Source organism: Cucurbita pepo, chromosome 6 (genome assembly GCF_057944985.1).
Source record: "Cucurbita pepo subsp. pepo isolate OVF chromosome 6, ASM5794498v1, whole genome shotgun sequence".
Taxonomy (NCBI): domain Eukaryota; kingdom Viridiplantae; phylum Streptophyta; class Magnoliopsida; order Cucurbitales; family Cucurbitaceae; genus Cucurbita; species Cucurbita pepo.
The window spans coordinates 17177132-17198805 of record NC_141803.1 but is presented as its reverse complement, the minus strand read 5'-3'; the positions used below and the strand labels follow the sequence as shown (position 1 = coordinate 17198805).

The 21674-nt window shown below is 38.8% G+C and overlaps 1 protein-coding gene across 1 annotated transcript; it reads left to right on the top strand.

Moving 5' to 3' along the window:
- Window positions 1-2800: 2800 nt before the first annotated feature.
- LOC111796822 (O-fucosyltransferase family protein) lies at window positions 2801-15691 on the top strand. Its single transcript, XM_087124544.1, has 10 exons — window positions 2801-3620; window positions 4096-4165; window positions 6077-6144; window positions 8333-8421; window positions 10115-10312; window positions 10390-10594; window positions 10694-10861; window positions 13937-14104; window positions 14181-14371; window positions 15275-15691. The coding sequence occupies exons 1-10, from the start codon at window positions 3180-3182 to the stop codon at window positions 15420-15422; spliced, it is 1746 nt and encodes a 581-aa protein (XP_086980670.1). The 5' UTR covers window positions 2801-3179; the 3' UTR covers window positions 15423-15691.
- Window positions 15692-21674: the final 5983 nt, after the last annotated feature.

Below are 21674 nucleotides of genomic sequence, written 5' to 3'. Positions count from 1 at the left end.
ATATGATATTTAGCCTTCTATTACGGTTTACTATAGGTATCATTTTGCTATTTTATTATAGGCAAATATCTTATATTTGCTCTTTCCATTTTCTCTATAATTTATTTGATTTTGTAAATAATTATAAATTGAGAATTTTCACCACCATTTAGGCGGTATAGTTTTAGCCAATATTGAATGAAACTTATTTCATTGATACTCTTCGGACCTTTCCGTGATCAGGTGGTTTGCTCTTGGTTTTGTTTGAATCTTTTGGTTTCTTTTTCTTAGATTTGTGTGGCTTGGTCTTTTGATTTTTGCTTCTTTTTTTTTTTTTTTTTTTTTTTGGTTTGTTTATATTTATCCTTTTTATGAAATATATATATATATATATATATTTATTTATTTATATTGATCACGGGCTACAACTCAAAAGGTTGAATTTCCACTTTTTGAACTACTTTTTTCTCCATCAGAAAGTAACACTAGCTTAACAATTTATTTCAAACTGCCAATAAACCTTATAATAATAATAATAATAAATCAAAGACTCGTTTTCGCAAGTCACGAGCACCACAACATAGCCTACTCTTTTAATTTGTTAAAGGAAGTGAGATTGAACTATCGACTATTGAAATGATAATTAGTGGATTATCGATTCATTATGATTGGATTAGTGGATTTGATAAGTTAGAATTATATTCTTCCCGAACATCATGATTAAAATATTATTTTAGCTCATATAGTTTTTAATTTATTAGATTCATAATTTAATTTTCCATTTATATTAAATTACAAAGAAAAATATAAACTAATTAGAAAAAATTCAGTTTCCAATAAATACCTAATTCAAAATTTCAATTAATATAACATTTCTATTCAAATATATGGAAATGGAAAGTATAAATTAATTATGAAATAGCCTAACTAATTTTTTTTTTCAAATATAACAATTTTGAATGGAAAGGAAAATATTTAAATTCTATTCGAAAATGCCCTAATTAAATTTTCCCAATATAACAATTATCTTGAAAAGGAAATATAATGGAATTTTAATCTAAATGACATACTTTATAAAACAAACAAAATTGTTCGACATATTTGGCATGTATGTACCGACCTTCCTTTCAAGATGATTGAGCAACCGACTGTCATATAGATAGGAAATTTTAAAACCATTTATTTATTATAATATACTTACAAAAACGCCATCAAAATATTTTCGAGAAACAAGCAAAAGTCAACATATTGTAAAATGGTGTCATAAAACGTCAACTATATACCACGTAATTTAAATTATACCCAGATTTATCCATACACCTTTAAAGTTTCAGAGCTCGAGTTCACCATCGTCATAATCACGCAGCTTCATTACCATCTGAAAAGTAAAAATAGCAAGAATGAGTATAAACATACTCAATGATTAGCATGCTTGTAGGTTCTTTAACGTGTCTTTGTCTGTTACTCGTCCCTCCTTTGTTAGAGTTGGTTTCTTTCCTACTATATATACAACCTATTATTGGGTACACGTCTATCATAAAAATTATTGACCAACTTCAGCATTACTTAACTAGTTAAAGTTTATATCATCTATTAAGATGTTCGATATTTAAACATAGTAAATTAAAAAAAATGCAATCATATATATATATATATATATATATATCTGAGAGTTAGATTGCGAAAATTTTATGGACCAACCTAAAATTTTGAGATTGGTTGAGTTTGTAACGTGAGCAACCCGGAAGAAAGTTCACCATCCAACCCAATTTGAAAGTTTTGGTTGGCTTGAGTTGTCAGATTATTTATTATTATTTTTAATTATTTTAAAAAATTATATTTATCCACAGTACATAATACATTAATAATTAAAATCTCATGAAACTCAAATATCAAACATTCGTAAGTCATCACTAACACCGGTAAAAAAAACGTCAAATATTCTTGATCTTCCTAATAATCTTAAAAGTAGGGTAAAGTTTAATTGGATTGTAAATTTATTTTTAGGTTGATGAGGTTGACCATGCTGGATGAAAGTCCCACATCCGCTAATTTAGGGAATGATCATGGGTTTATAATCAAGAAATACTATCTCCATTGGTATGAGGCCTTTTTGGGAAGCGCAAAGCAAAGCCATGAACGCTTATGCTCAAAGTGGACAATATCATACCATCGTGGAGAGTTGTGTTCAACTAATATAGTATTAGAGCCATGCCCTAAACTTAGCCATGCCAATTCGACAAGACTCCAAAAGAAAATTAAGGAGAGGCGTACTTTGTTTGAGGGGAGGAAAGTTCCACCGTTTATAATCAAAGAATACTATTGGAGAGTCGTGTATCAGAGTCCTACCTTGTGTGGATAATATCATACTATTGTGGAGAGTCGTGTATCAGAGCTATACCCTAAACTTAGCCTTTTGTGGATAATATCATACGATTGTGGAGAGTCGTGTTTATTTAACAGACCTGACTAAAAAAATATCAAACCGTGAATCAACAAACAAATGGATAATATCATACGATTGTGGAGAGTCGTGTTCATTTAACAGACCTGACTAAAAAAATATCAAACCGTGAATCAACAAACGAGAACGAAACCATTCCGATAGCCATCGCTAAATAATAATAGCTTAATCCAATCAATCAATTTCATAATGTAGGTTAAATGATTGCATTGGACAAAGAAGAGACACCAACTTTATATATTAAATTTTTCAACCCATTTTCAAATATTTGTAATTGAAAATATTTCCAATAAAAAAAAAAAAAAAAAAAAAAGTTTGAATTTTAATTCAAAAAAGTTTTTCTTCAACAAAATACGGAAAAGGCATCTCATCGTCTTTGCATTTAACTGTTAACAGTCCCAACAATCCCCAGCTCTCTGTATGAACGTCCTGCTCTTTCCACTCCCATTTATGAATCCTGTCCCCTGTTTCTTCCCATTATAGGATACCCATTGCGCCATTCTACGCCCCAAATCTCTGAATCTTCATCTCCAACCCTTCATTTCTCACGGAATCCAATACCCATCTTATCCCAATTGCAAATTCAAGAACTCGAACCGCTAAATTGAGACGGGGAAACCAAAAACTATGATGAAGATTCGATTCCATGAGGCGAGTAAGCGGAAATTTCCTCAGATCTTTTGTTTCTTCCAGAATTAAGAGGTTTGTGTAATCCCTAGCACAGCCCATTTCCGCAATGCATGGCTATAGCCGCTTGAGCACTTCGCGTTCCAGTCTCTCGCCGTCGCCACCGTCATCGCCTCGGTATCGGCAACTAAGGAGTCTGAGTGGCAGTGATAGTGGTAGAGGTAGCGTTGGTTTTAGTGTTCGTGACCCGAAGCAGAGCAGCAGCAGCAGCAGCAGCAGCAGCAGCATTATGGAGAAATTGGTTTTTCTGATTTTGTCGGCGGTGTTCAGAAGGAAAGGGCTACTTCTGTTTGCTCCTTTGTTGTATATTTCGATGATGTTATTGTATATGGGGTCTGTGAATTTCGACGTTTCCATTTCCAATCTCAAAACCAGGGTTGTTTCAGTTAATAAACGCCCTCCGTCGGGGTCTGTGTATAGGAGTCCTCAGGTTTTTGAGAAGCTCTGGCCGTTCATGGAAGCTGAGACACGAAATAGCTCCACACATGCGGTATTTTGTGCCTTCTCTTATGTTTCTACTCTTTTTCACCTGATTTTGTTGTGGGAATGATAGTTTCTAAGTTGACTGAAAATGCACTTTCTAGTTTCAAATTGTCTTGTTTCTATGAGAAGTAATGAAATGAGTGTTAGATGAACATGACTGGTATGATATTGTCCACTTTGAGCTAAGCTCTCGTGGCTTTGCTTTGGGCTTCCCCAAAAGGCCTCATACCAATGGAGATGGTATTCTTTGATTATAAACGGTGGGACTTTCATCTAACACCTCCCCTCGAACAAAGTACGCCTCCCCTTAATCGAGGCTCAACTCCTTTTTCTTTTGGAGTCTTGGTCATTTTTTACTATGCCTTCAAGACGGTCCTTTGGAGATTGCCGTTTTTTTCTATGAATTTGTCTTTTTGTCGAGATTTTCTGTTTAGAATTTCTATAGAGGTTGACCAAATGAACATTGATTGGTGGTTTTGCAGTTGTCAACTGCATGGAACTCGAGAGTGCACCATGTTTGGAAACCATGTATCAATAGAAGCACTTCGACAGGTTTGACGCTTCTTATTCTGTTGTACTAAGTTTAGTACCGATTTCTAAAGTTACTTAGTTCAATTCAGCCTTATTCGTGAAACTCACTTCTCAATGTTTCTCGTGTTATTTTTTTTTTCATGTAATATAATGTGATACACGCAGTTCATGTAGGTCAAATTTTATTGCTTGCAGTGCATGCTGTCTAATTCGATTTTTGAAAGTTGTAATTACTCGTACAATTTGTATGCGGTGCTGAAGTACTTTCCATTTATGCATGAATTCATTTTAACAAAAAGGCGCGCTTAATGGAAAAGCTTACATCTAAGATATTTAGATCAAATATCAATATGTTCATGATGCTTGTAGCTAGATATGAACTCTGATATTGTAGTTGTAGTAAGAAACCAAGTTCTCATTGAAAAAAATGAAAGAATGTACAAGGGCATGCTAAAAACAAGCTCACAAAACGAAACTATAAAAAGGGCTTCCAATCCAAAAGAACAAGACCAAGTAGATAAGTGGCCATGTAAGATGTTGGTGTTTTAAAATGCATGTTTAGTCATGCTCAAGAGAAAAGCTTGTCAAACAATGAGGTCCAAGAGCTTTTTGATCTCTTGAATCTTCTAATCATTAAATATATATATATATATATATATATATATATATATATATATATATATATTTTCCTATTATTTACAATGCTATTGTAACGACCCAGATCCCCCGCTAGCAGATATTGTCTTCTTTGGGCTTTCCCTTTCAGGCTTCTTCTCAAGGCTTTAAAACGTGTCTGCTAGGGGAAGGTTTCCACTCCCTTATAAAGGGTGTTTTGTTCTCCTCCCCAACCAATGTGAGACATCACAATCCACCCCCCTTCGGGGCCAGCGTCCTCGCTGGCACTTGTTCCTTTCTCCAATTCGATGTGGGACCCCCACCAAATCCACCCCTCTTTGGGGCCCAGCGTCCTTACTAGCACACCGCCTCGTGTCTACTCCCCTTCGGGGAACAACGAGAAGGCTAACACATCGTCCGGTGTCTGGCTCTGATACCATTTGTAACGACCCAGATCCACCGCTAGCAGATATTGTCCTCTTTGGGCTTTCCTTTTCGGGCTTCCCCTTAAGGCTTTAAAACGCGTCTGCTGGGGGAAGGTTTCCACTTCCTTATAAAGGGTGTTTTGTTCTCCTCCCCAACCAATGTGGACATCACAGCTATATTCTTGTAGGTCTAAAAACTTCAGTTTTATATTTCTACTCAATGCTCGACAAAGGAAAACCCCCACCTTTGTTTTTTGCTTCACACTTCTAGTCTCAGAGAACTATTGCATTTTAGTACACCACAAGCTTCAGAAAACACAGTAAGACATACAGATATTAAGAGCAACCTTGTCTCCCATTCCTCTGAGTTTGTCAGCTTTAATTATATATGAACTATCATCAAATAGCATACCTTTTGCATTTTTCAGCGATAATATTCACAGATTTTTATCATCACTTCCTATATTTATGCTTATGAATTTCTCCCCCGAGCTCGTAAGGAGGGCTGAACAACAGTTTAATTTGAGTAACTGATTGGATGATGTTGAGGTTACTATAAGTTCATAATTTGATATCATGTGATTTTGGAAGAAATATCAACTTCAGCTTTTCTTAAAAGCAGGACACAAGAAAACTTTTTAAGAAAAGTTCCTAATATATTTATATTAGTTTCTTGGTTGATCTTTTCTCTGAATTCAACATCCAAACAATCTCTATCTCCCCTTCTTGTTAGACACCTATTTATTAATTAATTTCGTATTTTCACATTTACGTTAGTTTTCGTTGTTGATCTTTTTTCTTAATTCAACTTCCAAGCAATCTCTATCTCCCTTCCTTATAGTTACCTATTTATTAATTAATTTCAAACTTCTTTTCCTTTAATGATTTGCAGCGTTGCCAAACTCGAACGGTTTTCTTATCATTGAAGCAAATGGCGGGTTAAATCAGCAAAGGTTGTCGGTGAGTTTTAGTTCATGATCAAGAATAAAGCATTTATGTATTGTCGGTGTGCAAAGTCTATGAGGGAAAAAAAATGATGGTACCATGAAGTGTAGATTCAAGAGTGGATGTGATATAGTGCTCACAATTTTACCAGTTTATTAGTTCTTTTATTGCTCACATGTTGACTGCATGGACACGTTTTATATTCTCCCATTTCGCGAAGTGCTAAGATCATTCAGATTCACGATTTCTTGACTTGAAAATTGATATGTTCTTTAACTGTCTATCGGTTTACCTGTAGTTCTGCTATGTTATACTGTCAACAGTTTGTCAATAGGAAGATAGTTGATCTGTTGCAATCGGACTATCAAAGGGTGGTGTATATTCTTCCTTTTTCGTTTGGTCGTTTTTTTTTTTTTTATGATAATGACCCTTTTCCCTTTTTAGGTAAGAAAATGCAAAACTGAAAAGCGGGAAAGTCTAGAAGGGAATATACGAGCGCTGAAAGTGTGATGTCCCACATTGATTGGGGAGGAGAACAAACCACCATTTATAAGGGTGTGGAAACCTTCCCCTAGCAGACACGTTTTAAAGCCTTGGGGGGAAGCCCGAAAGGGAAAGCCCAAAGAGGACAATATCTACTAGCGGTGGATCTGGGCCATTAGAAATGGTATCAGAGCCAGACATTGGACGATGTGTCAGCCTTCTCGCTGTTCCCCGAAAGGGGGTAGACACGAGGCGGTGTGCTAGTAAGGACGCTGGGCCCCAAAGGGGGTGGATTTGAGGGCGGTCCCACATCAATTGGAGGAAGGAAAGAGTGCTAGCGAGGACGCTGGGCCTTGAAGGGGGGTGGTGAAGGGGGGTGGATTGTGATGTCCCACATTGGTTGGGGAGGAGAACAAACCACCATTTATAAGGGTGTGGAAACCTTCCCCTAGCAGACACGTTTTAAAGCCTTGGGGGGAACCCCGAAAGGGAAAGCCCAAAGAGGACAATATCTGCTAGCGATGTGTCAGCCTTCTCGCTGTTCCCCGAAAGGGGTAGACACGAGGCAGTGTGCTAGTAAGGACGCTGGGCCCCAAAGGGGGTGGATTTGAGGGCGGTCCCAATCGATTGGAGGAAGGAAAGAGTGCTAGCGAGGACATTGGGCCTTGAAGGGGGGTGGATTGTGATGTCCCACATTGGTTGGGGAGGAGAACAAACCACCATTTATAAGGGTGTGAAGACCTTCCCCTAGTAGACGCGTTTTAAAGCCTTGAGGGGAAGCTCGAAAGGGAAAGCCCAAAGAGGACCTGCTAGCGGTAGATCTGGGCCGTTACAGAAAGGGTTGTAAAAAGGATTCCCAATTGGTTATCAAAATTAAAAGGGATGATTACAAAACTATTTGTATTAAAAATAACCTGGAAAGTAGCTGATCCTGGAAAAAGAGGGTGCTGCAAGCAAGAAAATAGATAAACTAACATACCACCCCCAAACCCAACCCCCCCCCCCCCCCCCCCCCCCCCCCCCCCCGAACCAATGGTCCTCTGAAACAAGAAGACTGGCATCCCCAATCTTAGGATGAATGAAATTGAGGAAACAGGCAGATAGTGGGAGATAGATTTTCTGAGTACCCCGAATTGCTATCCTAAGTCCCAATCATTAGATTTATGCCCATACTTAAAATGATTGATTGCAACAAAGAATCAGGCTCCAAGAGAACTGTGATGGCCACTTTGGACAAAAATGCAACGTTGTTGCTCGCCAAGTTCCTAATCTCAAGGCCTCTTGCCTCGCACACTTTTACCACACTTGTCCTAATCATAGTCCAAATGACCAATTATCATAACAGTTATACTAAAATTTTAATTGATCTGTGGAAAGTTTATGAACTGATTTAAGATCAGCGGTATAGTATTTTCAATAGGGGTGAAGTCTGAATATAATTATTGAAGTGCAGATTGAAAATTAGGAAGAAACCTGTTTTATTTTTTTTGCAATTAATTTCATCACTTAAATTGTAATTCTCAGTGATTATGAATGATAGCAGTCACTCTCAACGTCGACTCCCATGGACATGATGATTTTCCTTTATGTTCATAGACCGGTGGGCCGGGAAAGAGATGAGGGATATAGATTGCTATGGCCACCAGCAGAATATCTAATCAAATTATATATTTTTGGTTCTTAATAACTGATTTGCTAACTCCAACTATTCTACACACAGATATGTGATGCAGTTGCAGTGGCTGGACTACTGAATGCTTCTCTTGTCATTCCAATATTTCATTTGAATAGTGTTTGGCGAGATTCAAGGTTAAAATCGACTTTCCATTACTTAATTTATAATTTTATCGATTTCATTAACCGAAGGACAATTTGTTTTTTTTTTTTTTTTGGGTTAAAATATCAGTATAATTCTATCTCTGTTCTTGATTGTTCTTTAAATTGGTTCCCTTGGTTAGAAAATTATGAATTGAAAATATTATCTATGACCTTACCTGTATCCCTCTTCAATTCATTACTGGAGCATGATCACTCTTGTTCATCCAGTTATTACCGTTTTCCTTCTTTTTCTTGTTTATGTTTTCATTTATTCCCAGAAATCCATATCAGTGCAGTTAACATCGATTACTTTCGTCTGTATATATTTTTAAAAGAAAAGCAATCTGATTTTTCTTTCATAGGAAACAGAACACTATGATTTTCTTATATTACAAAAGAAACATTGTGATTGCTGCTTTTAACTCATCTCTGGGGCATAATTCATTGCCACTTTCTTCCCTTCTCATTTTTGTAATTCACCTTTTTGTTAGGAATCACGACTCTCCACAATGGTATGATATTGTCCACTTTGAGCATAAGCTCTCATAGCTTTGTTTTGGATTTCCCTAGAAGGCCTCATACCAATGGAGATAGTATTCCTTACTTATAAACCCATGATCATTCCCTAAATTAGCCAATGTGGGATTCACTCCCAATAATCCTCAACAATCCTCCCCTCGAACAAAGTACACTATAAGCCTCCCCTGAAGCTTATGGAGCTCTCGAATAGCCTCCCCTTAATCGAGACTCGACTCCTTTCTCTGGAGCCCTCGAACAGAGTACACCCTTTGTTCGACACTTTAGTCACTTTTGACTACACCTTCGAGGCTCACAATTCTTTGTTCGATATTTGAGGATTCTATTGACATGGCTAAGTTTAGGGCATGGCTCTGATACCATGTTAGGAATCACGACTCTCCACAATGGTATGATACTGTCCACTTTGAGCATAAGCTCTGACTTTGCTTTGGGCTTCACCAAAAGGCCTCATATCAATGGAGATAGTACTCCTCACTTATAAACCCATGATCATTCCCTAAATTAGCCAATGTGGGATTCACTCCCAATAATCCTCAACACTCTATGCATAATTTGAACAGATATCAAGAAAAGAATTGTACAGTATAAAAGGTTATAGTCAGTAGTAAGTGAAATACGTGTAAATTTTTGATGAGGTAAGTGTACACGTAAATGAGTTTATTGACATAAGAACTTGACATTTTCTAAAATTTAGGACATGGAGATCATAGGGACAGGTCGAATAAAGTATAATCTTGTTAATTACACATATTTTTCAAAAATGATATATTGATCTTATTAATTTATATCTTGGTTCTTTGATGTATTTATTCCCAGTCTTGACTGACAACTTTATTATTTTAATATTTTCTCTGCAAAATGTGTCCTTTATGTCCAAAACATGGGGATTATGTTAGCTGAAGATTAGTTTTACATCAAATTCCATGTCCAGCCAATTGGTAAAACCATATTATTAGAAAGCTTTCTTTAATGAGGCATCCCATTGGGCACAGGGCATTGTGTTTGCTCCTGGTGCCGGTGCCGACTGCCATTGACAACTAACTCTATGTCAAAATGGCAGAAGTAAATGCAATTTTTTTTTGTTTTAAATCCCAGAAGGACAGAAACCATTCATGCAGTTTCCTTCGTTTCCTACTTGTGACAGCAAATTCGGTGATATTTTCGATGAAGAGTTTTTCATACAAGCACTAAGCAAACATGTTAATATTGTGAGAGAGCTCCCAACTGATGTACTGCAGCAGTATGATAACAATATAAGCAGTATTGTGAACTTGAGAGTGAAAGCATGGTCAAGCCCAATGTACTATTTGCATAAAGTCCTTCCGAAGCTTTTGCAATTGAGGCATGTTTTCCTTGTCTTAAGATACCATTTTGATTTGAGAAATGGTGACAATAATCACTTCTCATTCTGTGGTGTAGGGCTGTGAGGATCGCCCCATTCTCCAATCGGTTGGCTCATGGAGTTCCTCCAGATGTTCAAGCACTTCGATGCTTAGCCAATTTTGAAGCTTTGAGGTTCGCAGAATCTATAAGAACGCTGGCCGACCTCATGGTTGGTCGAATGATAAAAAAAAGCTCTCAGAGTGGAGGAAAATATGTTTCTGTGCATCTTCGTTTCGAAGAGGTATTAGTCATGGTTTATTTCTTTTCTTTTAGTTCGTGATTACTAAATTGCTTGTTAAATGTAGTTTATGCCTAAAGGTAAATATTGTGCTTATAAAAGGATATGGTTGCATTTTCGTGCTGTGAATACGATGGCGGTGAAGAAGAGAAGCACGAGATGGACCTGGCTAGAGAACGGAGCTGGAGAGGAAAATTCAGACGAAGAGGGAGAGTAATAAGGCCTGGTGCTAATAGGGTGGATGGCAAATGTCCTTTAACCCCACTTGAGGTATACCTGGACTTCATCATCTTAATCAAGCATCTGTTCTATAGGATGAAATGTGTATATTGTACATACACCTATGAAGAATGAACCTATCACTTAAAGTACACATAATGAACACATTGATCACTGGTTCTTTAAAAAAATTATCGATGAAAATGGAACATAGTTCCAAAGATAATAAATCGAACTTTCATTAGGAACAAATGAGGGTATCTCGAAAAAAAGCCAAACCTTGAGGATAATTATAAAAAGTCTTTGTCGTTAACACTCGTAGAGAAAGTACACAACAAAGGACCAAACTTTAGTAGGGTTCCTTTCTATCCCTTTCCAAAGGTCCTATTATTTGTGATGTCCCACATTGGTTGGGGAGGAGAACAAAACACCCTTTATAAGGGTGTGGAAACTTTCCCTTAACAGATGCGTTTTAAAGCTTTGAGGGAAGCCCAAAAGGGAAAGCCCAAAGAGGACAATATCTGCTAGCGGTGGATCTGGGCCGTTACAAATGGTATTAGAGCCAGACACCGGATGATGTGTCAGCCTTCTTGCTGTTCCCCGAAGGGGGTTGACACAAGGCAGTGTGCCAGCGCCCGAAGGGGGGTGGATTGTGATGTCCCACATTGGTTGGGGAGGAGAACAAAACACCCTTTATAAGGGAGTGGAAACCTTCCCCTAGCAGACATGTTTTAAAGCCTTGAGGGGAAGCCCGAAAAGGAAAGCCCAAAGAGGACAATATCTGCTAGCGGTGGATCTGGGCTGTTACATTATTCCTCTCATCCCAAAACACAGTACAAACTTCCACATGCCATGAAAACTTTCCATTCTCTCAAAAAGGCGGATGGAGAAGGAGCTCCTCAATAATCTCCTTATAGCTTTTGCGCAACCTAAAAGCTAACCATGTAAAAGAAAAGTGACTTCGAACAGTCGGAGCGAAATCGTAACTCGAAAGAGTATGATCAAGACTTTTCTCTGCCAATATAGAAGCCAACAGAATGACTCAATAATGTAGACATCTTTTTTGAAAGCTGTTCTATAGTGTAAACTCCTCTATGGATGACATGCCAAACAAAGAACTGAACTTCCTTTGGAATTTTTATCTTCCACAAAGATGAAAAAGAAAACTCATTAGCTGAGGAGGGAATCGACAAATGCTGAAAGAAAGATATACAAGAAATACCCTAAACAAATATCCCTTCTTCCTAGCTTAAGCTCATTTCAATTGGAAATCCACGTCGAATCACGGCAAGCCGAAGTACGATATTCTTCAGGAATTGTATCCCCGTAGTTTAGTAAAGGGGAGTTTTGCTCTGAATCTGGGGTGATTTTGAATAACTTCTGTGTTAAAAACCGAAATGGGCTAACTACATCCTCCGCCCAATCATTCCGGATAATGCTTGCATCCTAAACCTCTGACCTCTCCTTCCAACTTAAGAATACAGTGTCTTGATGATTATCGATTGTCAAGTAGTTTCCTTGGGATGGGTTTCCTCTTCCAGTTCTAAGGCTGTCTTTTAAAATTTTTTTTTTTTAAACACATTATTTGTTTAAACTTAAAAATAAAAAGAGTTCTTATCCTTTCTTATAAAGGGCTTAGAAAGTTGACCTAGAGGTCAAGAAGGATCAATGTTGATAGTAAATAGCTTAGAAGGGATAGGTTCAAGCCAATGATGGTCATCTACTTAGGATTTAGTATTTCTTTGGCAACTAAATGAAAAAAGGTCGGGAAAGTTACCACGTGAGAATAGTTGAGGTGCATAGATGATGCGTGAGCATGCGCGCACACACACATATATTTGGAACCATGACATTGTTCGTTAAATGTTCGCTAAATTTCAAGCCATCTTGCTATCTTAGCGTCAATATTTCTGGATCGTTCTTCGTGATAGTGAAAAACTATCTGTTAGTGCTGATCAAGTTTGAATCAAAGTTCCCAGTATATTGTTGTAGAGTTTATTTGAGCCATCAATTATTGCCTATTTTATTTACATGTTTTTGTTGCTTGTACTATTGCAAAACTAGAGAGATCATTCATTCTTCTCCCTATCTCTGGTGATTTTGTTGATAACATGCTACAGGTTGGGGGCAAGATTTAGGCCATCTTGCTGCTTCATTTATGGTCCTTATGCATATAAGGTTATTAGGACACCCATCCTTTTTATCACTCTTTTCTTTGTCTTTTTTGTTGGTAATTTGAAAATTTACTTGTTAAGTGTAACGACCCAAGCCCACCACTAGCATATATTGTAACGACCCAGGCCCACCGCTAGTAGATATTGTCGTCTTTGGGCTTTCCCTTTCGGGCTTCCCCTCAAGGGTTTAAAACGCGTCTGCTAGGGGAAGGTTTCCACACCCTTATAAATGGTGGTTTGTTCTCCTCCCCAACCAATGTGGGACATCACAATCCACCCCCCTTCAGGGCCCAGCGTCCTCGTTGGCACTCTTTCCTTCCTCTAATCGATGTGGGACCGCCCCCAAATCCACCCCCTTTGGGGCCCAGTGTCCTTACTGGCACACCGCCTCGTGTCTACCCCCTTCGAGGAACAGCGAGAAGGCTGGCACATCGTCCGGTGTCTGGCTCTGATGCCATTTGTAATGACCCAGGCTCACCGCTAGCAGATATTGTCCTCTTTGGGCTTTCCCTTTCGGGCTTCCCCTCAAGGGTTTAAAACGCGTCTTCTAGAGGAAGGTTTCCACACCCTTATAAATGGTGGTTTGTTCTCCTCCCCAACCAATGTGGGACATCACAAATATTATCCTCTTTGGGCTTTCCCTTTCGGGTTTCCCCTCAAGGTTTTTAAAACGCGTCTGCTAGGGAGAGATTTCCACACCCTTATAAAGGGTGTTTCGTTCTCCTCCCCAACCGACGTGAGACGTCACATTAATATTTTGTATTATCGTTGGCTTTGTCTGCTTTCGGTCATTGTTGTTTCTTAATAACGTCTGGATTTTCATCGATCGCAATGAAAACTTTTGGTCCTGCAAGAGAGTTTATGCGGAGCCAATATGTGTAATGCTTCCATTTCCCTAAAACCTGTGTTTACAATCTGCTGATTCATAACTCACCTTTATATGATATTGTAGGTCGGAATGATGCTTAGAGGAATGGGTTTTGATAATACAACTGTCATATATGTTGCAGCAGGAAAGATTTATAAAGCAGAAAAGTATATGGCTCCACTTAGGCAGATGTTTCCACGTTTAGAAACGAAAGATACTATAGCTACTAAGGAAGAACTTGCTCCCTTCAAGGTATTTCATCGAATTATTCTAAGGTTTATCGTTTAAACGAGTTGATCGTTTAGCTCAAACCCGGTCTGTGATGCAGGGCCACTCTTCCAGATTGGCTGCTCTTGATTACACAGTATGTCTTCATAGTGAAGTCTTTGTCACAACTCAGGGTGGAAATTTCCCCCACTTTTTGATGGGTCATAGGCGCTATATTTATGCCGGACATGCAAAGACAGTCAAACCTGATAAGAGGAAACTAGCATTAACTTTTGATGATCCTAACATACGGTATGCAGAAGCCTTACACACCTATATTTTGGCTTTCATTTGGTTCAATTAAGTTCTGTACTCCCAATATCTGCATTTTGGATAACTTAAAACTTGTTGGTGAAGATCGAGGATTATTGGGAGTGAGTCCCACATTGGTTAATTTAGTGGAAGATCATGAGTTTATAAGTGAGAAATACTATCTCCATTGGTATGAGGCGTTTTGGGGGAAGCCCAAAGCAAAGCCATGAGAGCTTATGCTCAAAGTGGACAATATCATACCATTGTGGAGAGTCGTGATTTCTAACATGGAATCAGAGCCATGCCCTAAATTTAGCCATGTCAATAGAATCCTCAAATATCGAACAAAGAATTGTGAGTCTCGAAGGTGTAGTCAAAAGTGACTAAAATGTCAAACAAAGGGTGTACTTTGTTCGAGGGCTCCAGAGAAAGGAGTCGAGCCTCAATTAAGGGGAGGCGGTTCGAGGGCTCCATAAGCCTCAGGGGAGGCTTATAGTGTACTTTGTTCGAGGGGAGGATTGTTGAGGATTGAGGATTATTGAGAGTGAGTCCCACATTGGTTAACTTAGTGGAAGATCATGGGTTTATTAGTGAGGAATACTATCTCCATTGGTATGAGGCCTTTTAGGGAAGCCCAAAGCAAAGCCATGAGAGCTTATGCTCAAAGTGGACAATATCATACCATTGTGGAGAGTCGTGATTCCTAACACTTATTTACCTCCCGTAACACATTATCGGGTTATGTTAGGTCAGCTCGTTTGTTTTTTCTAAAATAAGAACTGACATTGTGCTGCATCTTTACCCAGAAATGTTCACCATAGTTTTGATTTGTTAGTTCATGAACTATCTTGCTGGTTATATTGACATGTTTTTGTTAATATTTGGTAACAAACTCACGTATAGATGGAAAAACTTCGCGCAACAAATGCAAGACATGCTTCGCCACAACGATCTAAAGGGAATGGAAATGAAAAAGTCGAGCGGATCGTTGTACACATTTCCCATGCCAGATTGCATGTGCAAAGTACCGAAGACGAAGAACAACGGGTAATCTTTTGGACATACAGACAGAATTTTTTTGGTCTCCAAAGGTACACAATTTACTTATACCTATAATTTTTGCATTGTATTATTATGCAATTGGAACGCATAAATATTCTTTGATGTAAGTGGAGAGGATAGTTTTGTAGGCAGGCTGTGATTTTGTGGGGTCACTTTAGCTGCTGGAATTGGTTCACTGACACAAACATTCATTGTATATGCAAAAAAAACATAACATTCTGATGTCAAATGATTTGAAGATATTGTTCTTTTTACTCATCCATAATGCTACTGTCCCTCATAGTAAGCAGGTTCTCTATGTGCAACCATTTTGTTGTCTTAGCTGTATCTTAGCTCAACCCACATGCTCAACAACCAATAAAGCATAACACATGCTGATGACTCTGTTTTCTTTTTATTCTTTCCTTTTTCTTTTGAGTTTGGCAAGAACCACAGATCACAAGCTTTACAAGTCATCACACGAGTCAAATTAGCAATTATTGGTGCTCTTTCATGCAAATGGTCTCCCACATGTCTCTAAAATTTAAAAAACTAGGTTGTTCTCGTTTCCTCATGGCTCACAAAAATGTAAGCCCTTGACAAGTGGTATGAATATTCCTGAGTTTGAGATCCCATGTCCGTTGGGGAGGAGAACGAAAATATCCTTTATAAGGGTGTGGAAACCTCTCCCTAGTAGACATGTTTTAAAAACCTTGTACGGAAGCCCGAAAGGGAAATCCCAAAACGGACAATATCTGCTAGCGGTGGGCTTGGGCTGTTACAAATGGTAATAGAGCCAGACATTGGGCAATATGCCAGCGTGGAGGCTGAACCCTGAAGGGGGATGGACATGAGACAATGTGTCTGCAAGGACGCTGGGCCCTAAAGGGGGTGGATTTGGTGGGGTTCCACATTGATTGGAGAAATGAACGAGTGCCAACGAGGACGTTGGGCCCTGAAGGGGGGTGGATTGTGAGATCGCACATTGGTTGGGGAGGAGAACGAAATGCCCTTATAAGGGTGTGGAAACCTCTCCCTAGTAGACATGTTTTAAAAACCTTGTACGGAAGCCCGAAAGGAAAATCCCAAAGAGGACAATATCTGCTAGTGGTGGGCTTGGGTTGATACAAATGGTATTAGAGCCAGACACCAGGCGATATGCTAGTGAAGAGGCTGAGCCCTGAAGAGGGATGGACATGAGACAATTGTGTCTGCAAGGACGCTGGGCCCTAAAGGAGGGGTGGATTTGGTGGGGTCCCACATCGATTGGAGAAATGAACGAGTGCCAACGAGGACGCTGGGCCCTGAAGGGGGTGGATTGTGAGATCCCACATTGGTTGGGGAGGAGAACGAAATGCCCTTTATAAGGGTGTGGAAACCTCTCCCTAGTAGACATGTTTTAAAAACCTTGTACGGAAGCCTGAAAGGGAAATCCCAAAGAGGACAATATCTGCTAATGGTAGGCCTGAGCCGTTACAAATGGTATCTAACGCCAGACACCGGGCGATGTGCCAGTGAGGAGACTGAGCCTTGAAGGAGGATGGACATGAGGCAATGTGTCAGCAAGGACGCTCGGCCCTAAAGGGGGTGGATCTAGTGGGGCCCCACATCAATTAGAGAAATGAATGAGTGCCAGCGAGGACGTTGGGCTCTAAAGGGAGGTGGATTGTGAGATCCCACATCGGTTGAAGAGGAGAACAAAATACCCTTTATATGGATGTGGAAACCTCTCCCTTACAGACACGATTTAAAAACCTTGAGCAGAAGCCCGAAAGGAAAAACCCAAAGAAGACAATATCTGCTAGCGTTGGACCTAGGGCGTTACATGAAGAGACTCAAGTCCAAACTCCTACATTTTTTGAGTTCAATGTATAGAGATTAATTTACATTCTTGTTCTATGAATCAAATAACTGATCTGATATTAGATTTGAAGGTAATTCGGTGTCATAACTCTAATGAATTCGTTTTTTGTTCTAAGTTCTTGGTCATAATGGCATCATAGAGGTTCTAAGTTTGAACCTTCAGGTAAGGTTAATACATTTGGTGAAGGGTTTTTGGGGGAATTAGTATGATTGTTTGTTTGTATGTGTTTGAAAGTTTGTGAGCCACAAGAAAGAAAGAGTTTGAAGTGGAAAAGCAACCAAAGAGAGCTCTCCAAAACCTAAAATTTATAGTATAAATAAACAAGTGGAGATAAGATTACTAGCTAACTTGTTGCTTTCATGTGTCTTCTCTAATGCTTTTTCAAATTGTGTTCTGATTGATCCTTCTTCTGGCAGTTTGTGTCACTTTTGGGTGTTTTTCTTCTTTGTTTTTGCCTTCATTTTCCTTATTCAAACTCTAAACCTTTTGAATCACTTTTCGTTCCCTACCCTTTATGTAATTTCACATCTCTCGTTCTCCTCTCCTGTTTTTTTTGTTTGAGTTTGAGGTCGTTATCTTGCGGGAGCTCCCCGTTTTCAATTTTAAAGAAATAGCTCGAGTGAAAAATCTGATCTTTAGTAATAGCAGTTGGTAAGGCGAAATGGGGCCATCCTAGCCCGAGTGCTCACTAAACACCAATGCATGCTCTTGTTCTCCTCTCCGGTTCTTTGTTTGAGTTTGAAGTCGTTATCTTGCGGAATCTCCCCGTTTTCAATTTTAAAAAAAATAGCTCGAGTGAAAATCTGACCTGTTGGTAAGGCGAAATGGGGCCATCCTAGCTTGAGTGCTCACTAAACACCAATACATGCTCTCGTTCTCCTCTTTTGTTCTTTGTTTGAGTTTGAGGTCGCTACCTTGCGGGAGCTCCCCGTTTTCAATTTTAAAGAAATAGCTCGAGTGAAAATCTGATATTTAGTAATAGCAGTTGATAAGGCGAAATGAGGCCATCCTAGCCCGAATGCTCACTAAACACCAACACATGCTCTTGTTCTCCTCTCTTGTTCTTTGTTTGAGTTTGAAGTTGTTACCTTGCGGGAGCTTCCCATTTTCAATTTTAAAGAAATAGCTCGAGTGAAAACTGACCTGTGGTAAGGCAAAATGGGGCCATCTTAGCCCGAGTGCTCACTAAACACCAATACATGCTCTCGTTCTCCTCTCCTGTTTTTTGTTTGAGTTTGAAGTCGTTACTTTGCGGGAGCTCCCTGTTTTCAATTTTAAAGAAATAGCTCGTGTGAAAATCTGACCTATAGCAATAGCAGTTGGTAAGGTGAAATGGGGTCATCCTAGCTTGAGTGCTCACTAAACACCAATGCATGCTCTCGTTCTCCTCTCCTGTTCTTTGTTTGAGTTTGAAGTTGTTACCTTGTGAGAGCTCCTCGTTTTCAATTTTAAAATAATAGCTCGAGTGAAAATCTGATTTGTTAGTAAGGCGAAATGGGGTCATCCTAGCCTGAGTGCTCACTAAACACCAACACATGCTCTCGTTCTTCTCTCCTGTTTTTTGTTTGAGTTTGAGGTCGTTACCTTGCGGGAGCTCCCCGTTTTCAATTTTAAAGAAATAGCTTGAGTGAAAATCTGATCTTTAGCAATAGTAGTTGGTAAGGCGAAATTGGGCCATCCTAGCTCGAGTGCTCACTAAATACCAACGCATTCTCTCGTTCTCCTCTCCTGTTTTTTGTTTGAGTTTGAAGTCGTTACCTTGCAGGAGCTTCCCGTTTTCAGTTTTAAAGAAATAGCTCGAGTGAAAATTTGACCTTTAGCAACAATAGTTGGTAATACGAAATAAGGCCATCCTAGCCCGAGTGCTCACTAAACCCCAACACATTGCTCACTGTTTCTCGAGAAACGTTCTCATTCCTTTTCGATTTCAAATTCGAATTTCCATTTCATTGTTTTGACCAATTCTTTCTATCATTTATGAAAATCTTTGATTAACTTTCATTCATTTCTTCTTTTAAGTTGATCTTCAAGTTATTAGTGGAATTAGTCCTCCATATCATGAACCAAATTGAGTATCCAAGCTATTAAAAATTGATATCAACAATTTAATTGGATTCATGTTGTTGGTACCATAAGTTGTTGAACTTTGAAGGAAGATGTTGTAAGCCTCTTTCTAAGGGCCACATAATAAATTTTGCAAAACTTCAAAATTTATAAATGTGAATGAGAGGAACAATAATCTCATACTGTTCAAATTTTTGCACATTAAATGCTGTTCATTCAAACTGGGTAACAAACGGCGAGCATACAACGATGCTACCCGTTTTCTTTTCTTCCTCATTCCGACATGATCAAAGAAGCTACTATGACTGAACTGATCGACAGTACCAATTACGGCTTCCAAGCCCACTTTCTGAGCTTGCGAGCACTCGGGTCAACGAATCCGCTTAAGAAAACAAATCAAACTAGTATCTCTCCCCTTTTCTTTTAGCGTGCACAGTTTGCTTTTTCCATATCGTATGAAATTATATTCATTCTTTATTATTTGAAAATGACCTCTAAATTATTAAGAAATGAAAATTATGAGAGGAAAAGTGTTCTTAGTGGGTCTACTCGGTATCTGACCAAAGTTAAATTACACGTTTAGTCTTTAAAATTTAGGTCAAGTTTCGACAAATTTAGATATTTAAATGTTAAAAACTTATTCAACACAAAAACGAAATACTTTGAAAAGTTTAGAGACTTATTAGACATAAACATAAAAATTTATAATTTAACCGTTTGATTATTTGCTTAATTACATCTATAAAATTAAATTTACGATAAAGGGTGTTTATTAATGATATTTCGAGGTTATCATATATAAACTAAATGTCCGTGTGGAGTATTTAAAAATATGATATCACTTAGCGACTATGATAGACAGATAATGTAAAATATGTGTTTAGTTTATGAATTTACAGTCAATAGGAACATAGGTTTGGAAGTAAAATCAATTTAATTATTAATTTAAATGATTATACATTTTTTATTTACAAAAAATATATGTTAATAATGATATTTATCGATATATCCGTGAAAATGAAATCGGGATATTGGATATTGTAATCCTAATTTTAAAAAGAAAAATGTCTCGACCAAATCTAACCATCGTCTCTCGACTCTCTCTCGAATTTACTAGATATTCTGTAGTTCCCATATAACTATACCCTCTAGCTCACTCATTGTAAGATCCTACGTCGGTTGGAGAGAGGAACTGAACGTTCCTTATAAGTTGTGAAGCCTAGCTCGCAACCCGCATTTCGTCTCGCCCACGCACATGTGCATAAAACCCTCCATTTTCCCAGACCCAAAGTTCCATCAGCACAATCGACAATCAGTAGTCCAACTTCCATAGCCATGACCAGACGCCCGACCCGTGCCTTGACCTGATCCAGCAACAGCTCCAAATGTCGACCCGCACCTCAACTCGATCCGTCAGCAGCCTCAAACATTGACCTACACCTTGACTCGACCCACATTCATTAGTCACTTCCCTTAACCGCAACTTGCAAGCGGCTCGCACCCAACTGTCCCCTTCGCTTGGTGGCCCTGATTCGGCTTGTGCAATTTTCTTAAGCTCGACTCGGCTTAAACAACGTTGTTAGGTATTTTGGACCTCTTCCACCTATTTCGGAGCCATTTTTATACTTCTGGAGATGTTTGAGGTAAGACTGCTATTGTTCTAAGTGTTAGACGAACACGACTCTCCACAATGGTATGATATTGTCCACTTTGAGCATAAGCTCTCATGGCTTTGCTTTGGGCTTCCCCAAAAGGCCTCATTCCAATGGAGTTAGCATTCCTCACTTATAAACCCATGATCATTCCCTAAATTAGTCGATGTGGGACTTCCATCATCCAACACCTCCCCTCGAACAAAGTGCGCCTCCCCTTAATCGAGGCTCGACTCCTTTGGAGTCTTAGTCATTTTTGACTGCCTTCGAGGAGGGGCTTGACTCCTTTTCTTTAGGAGTTCTTTGTTCGATATTTGAGGATTTGAGGATTTACCAATTTATTGGCACGACTAAGTTTAGGGCATGGCTCTGATACCATGTTAGACGAACACGACTCTCCACAATGGTATGATATTGTCCACTTTGAGCATAAGCTCTCATGGCTTTGCTTTGGGCTTCCCCAAAAGGCCTCATTCCAATGGAGTTAGCATTCCTCACTTATAAACCCATGATCATTCCCTAAATTAGTCGATGTGGGACTTCCATCATCCAACACTAAGTATAATATCATTGAATGCCATAGGTATACTCAGATCTCCAATCATGGGTTTATAAGTGAGGAATGCTAACTCCATTGGTATGAGGCCTTTTGGGAAGCCCAAAGCAAAGCCATGAGAGCTTA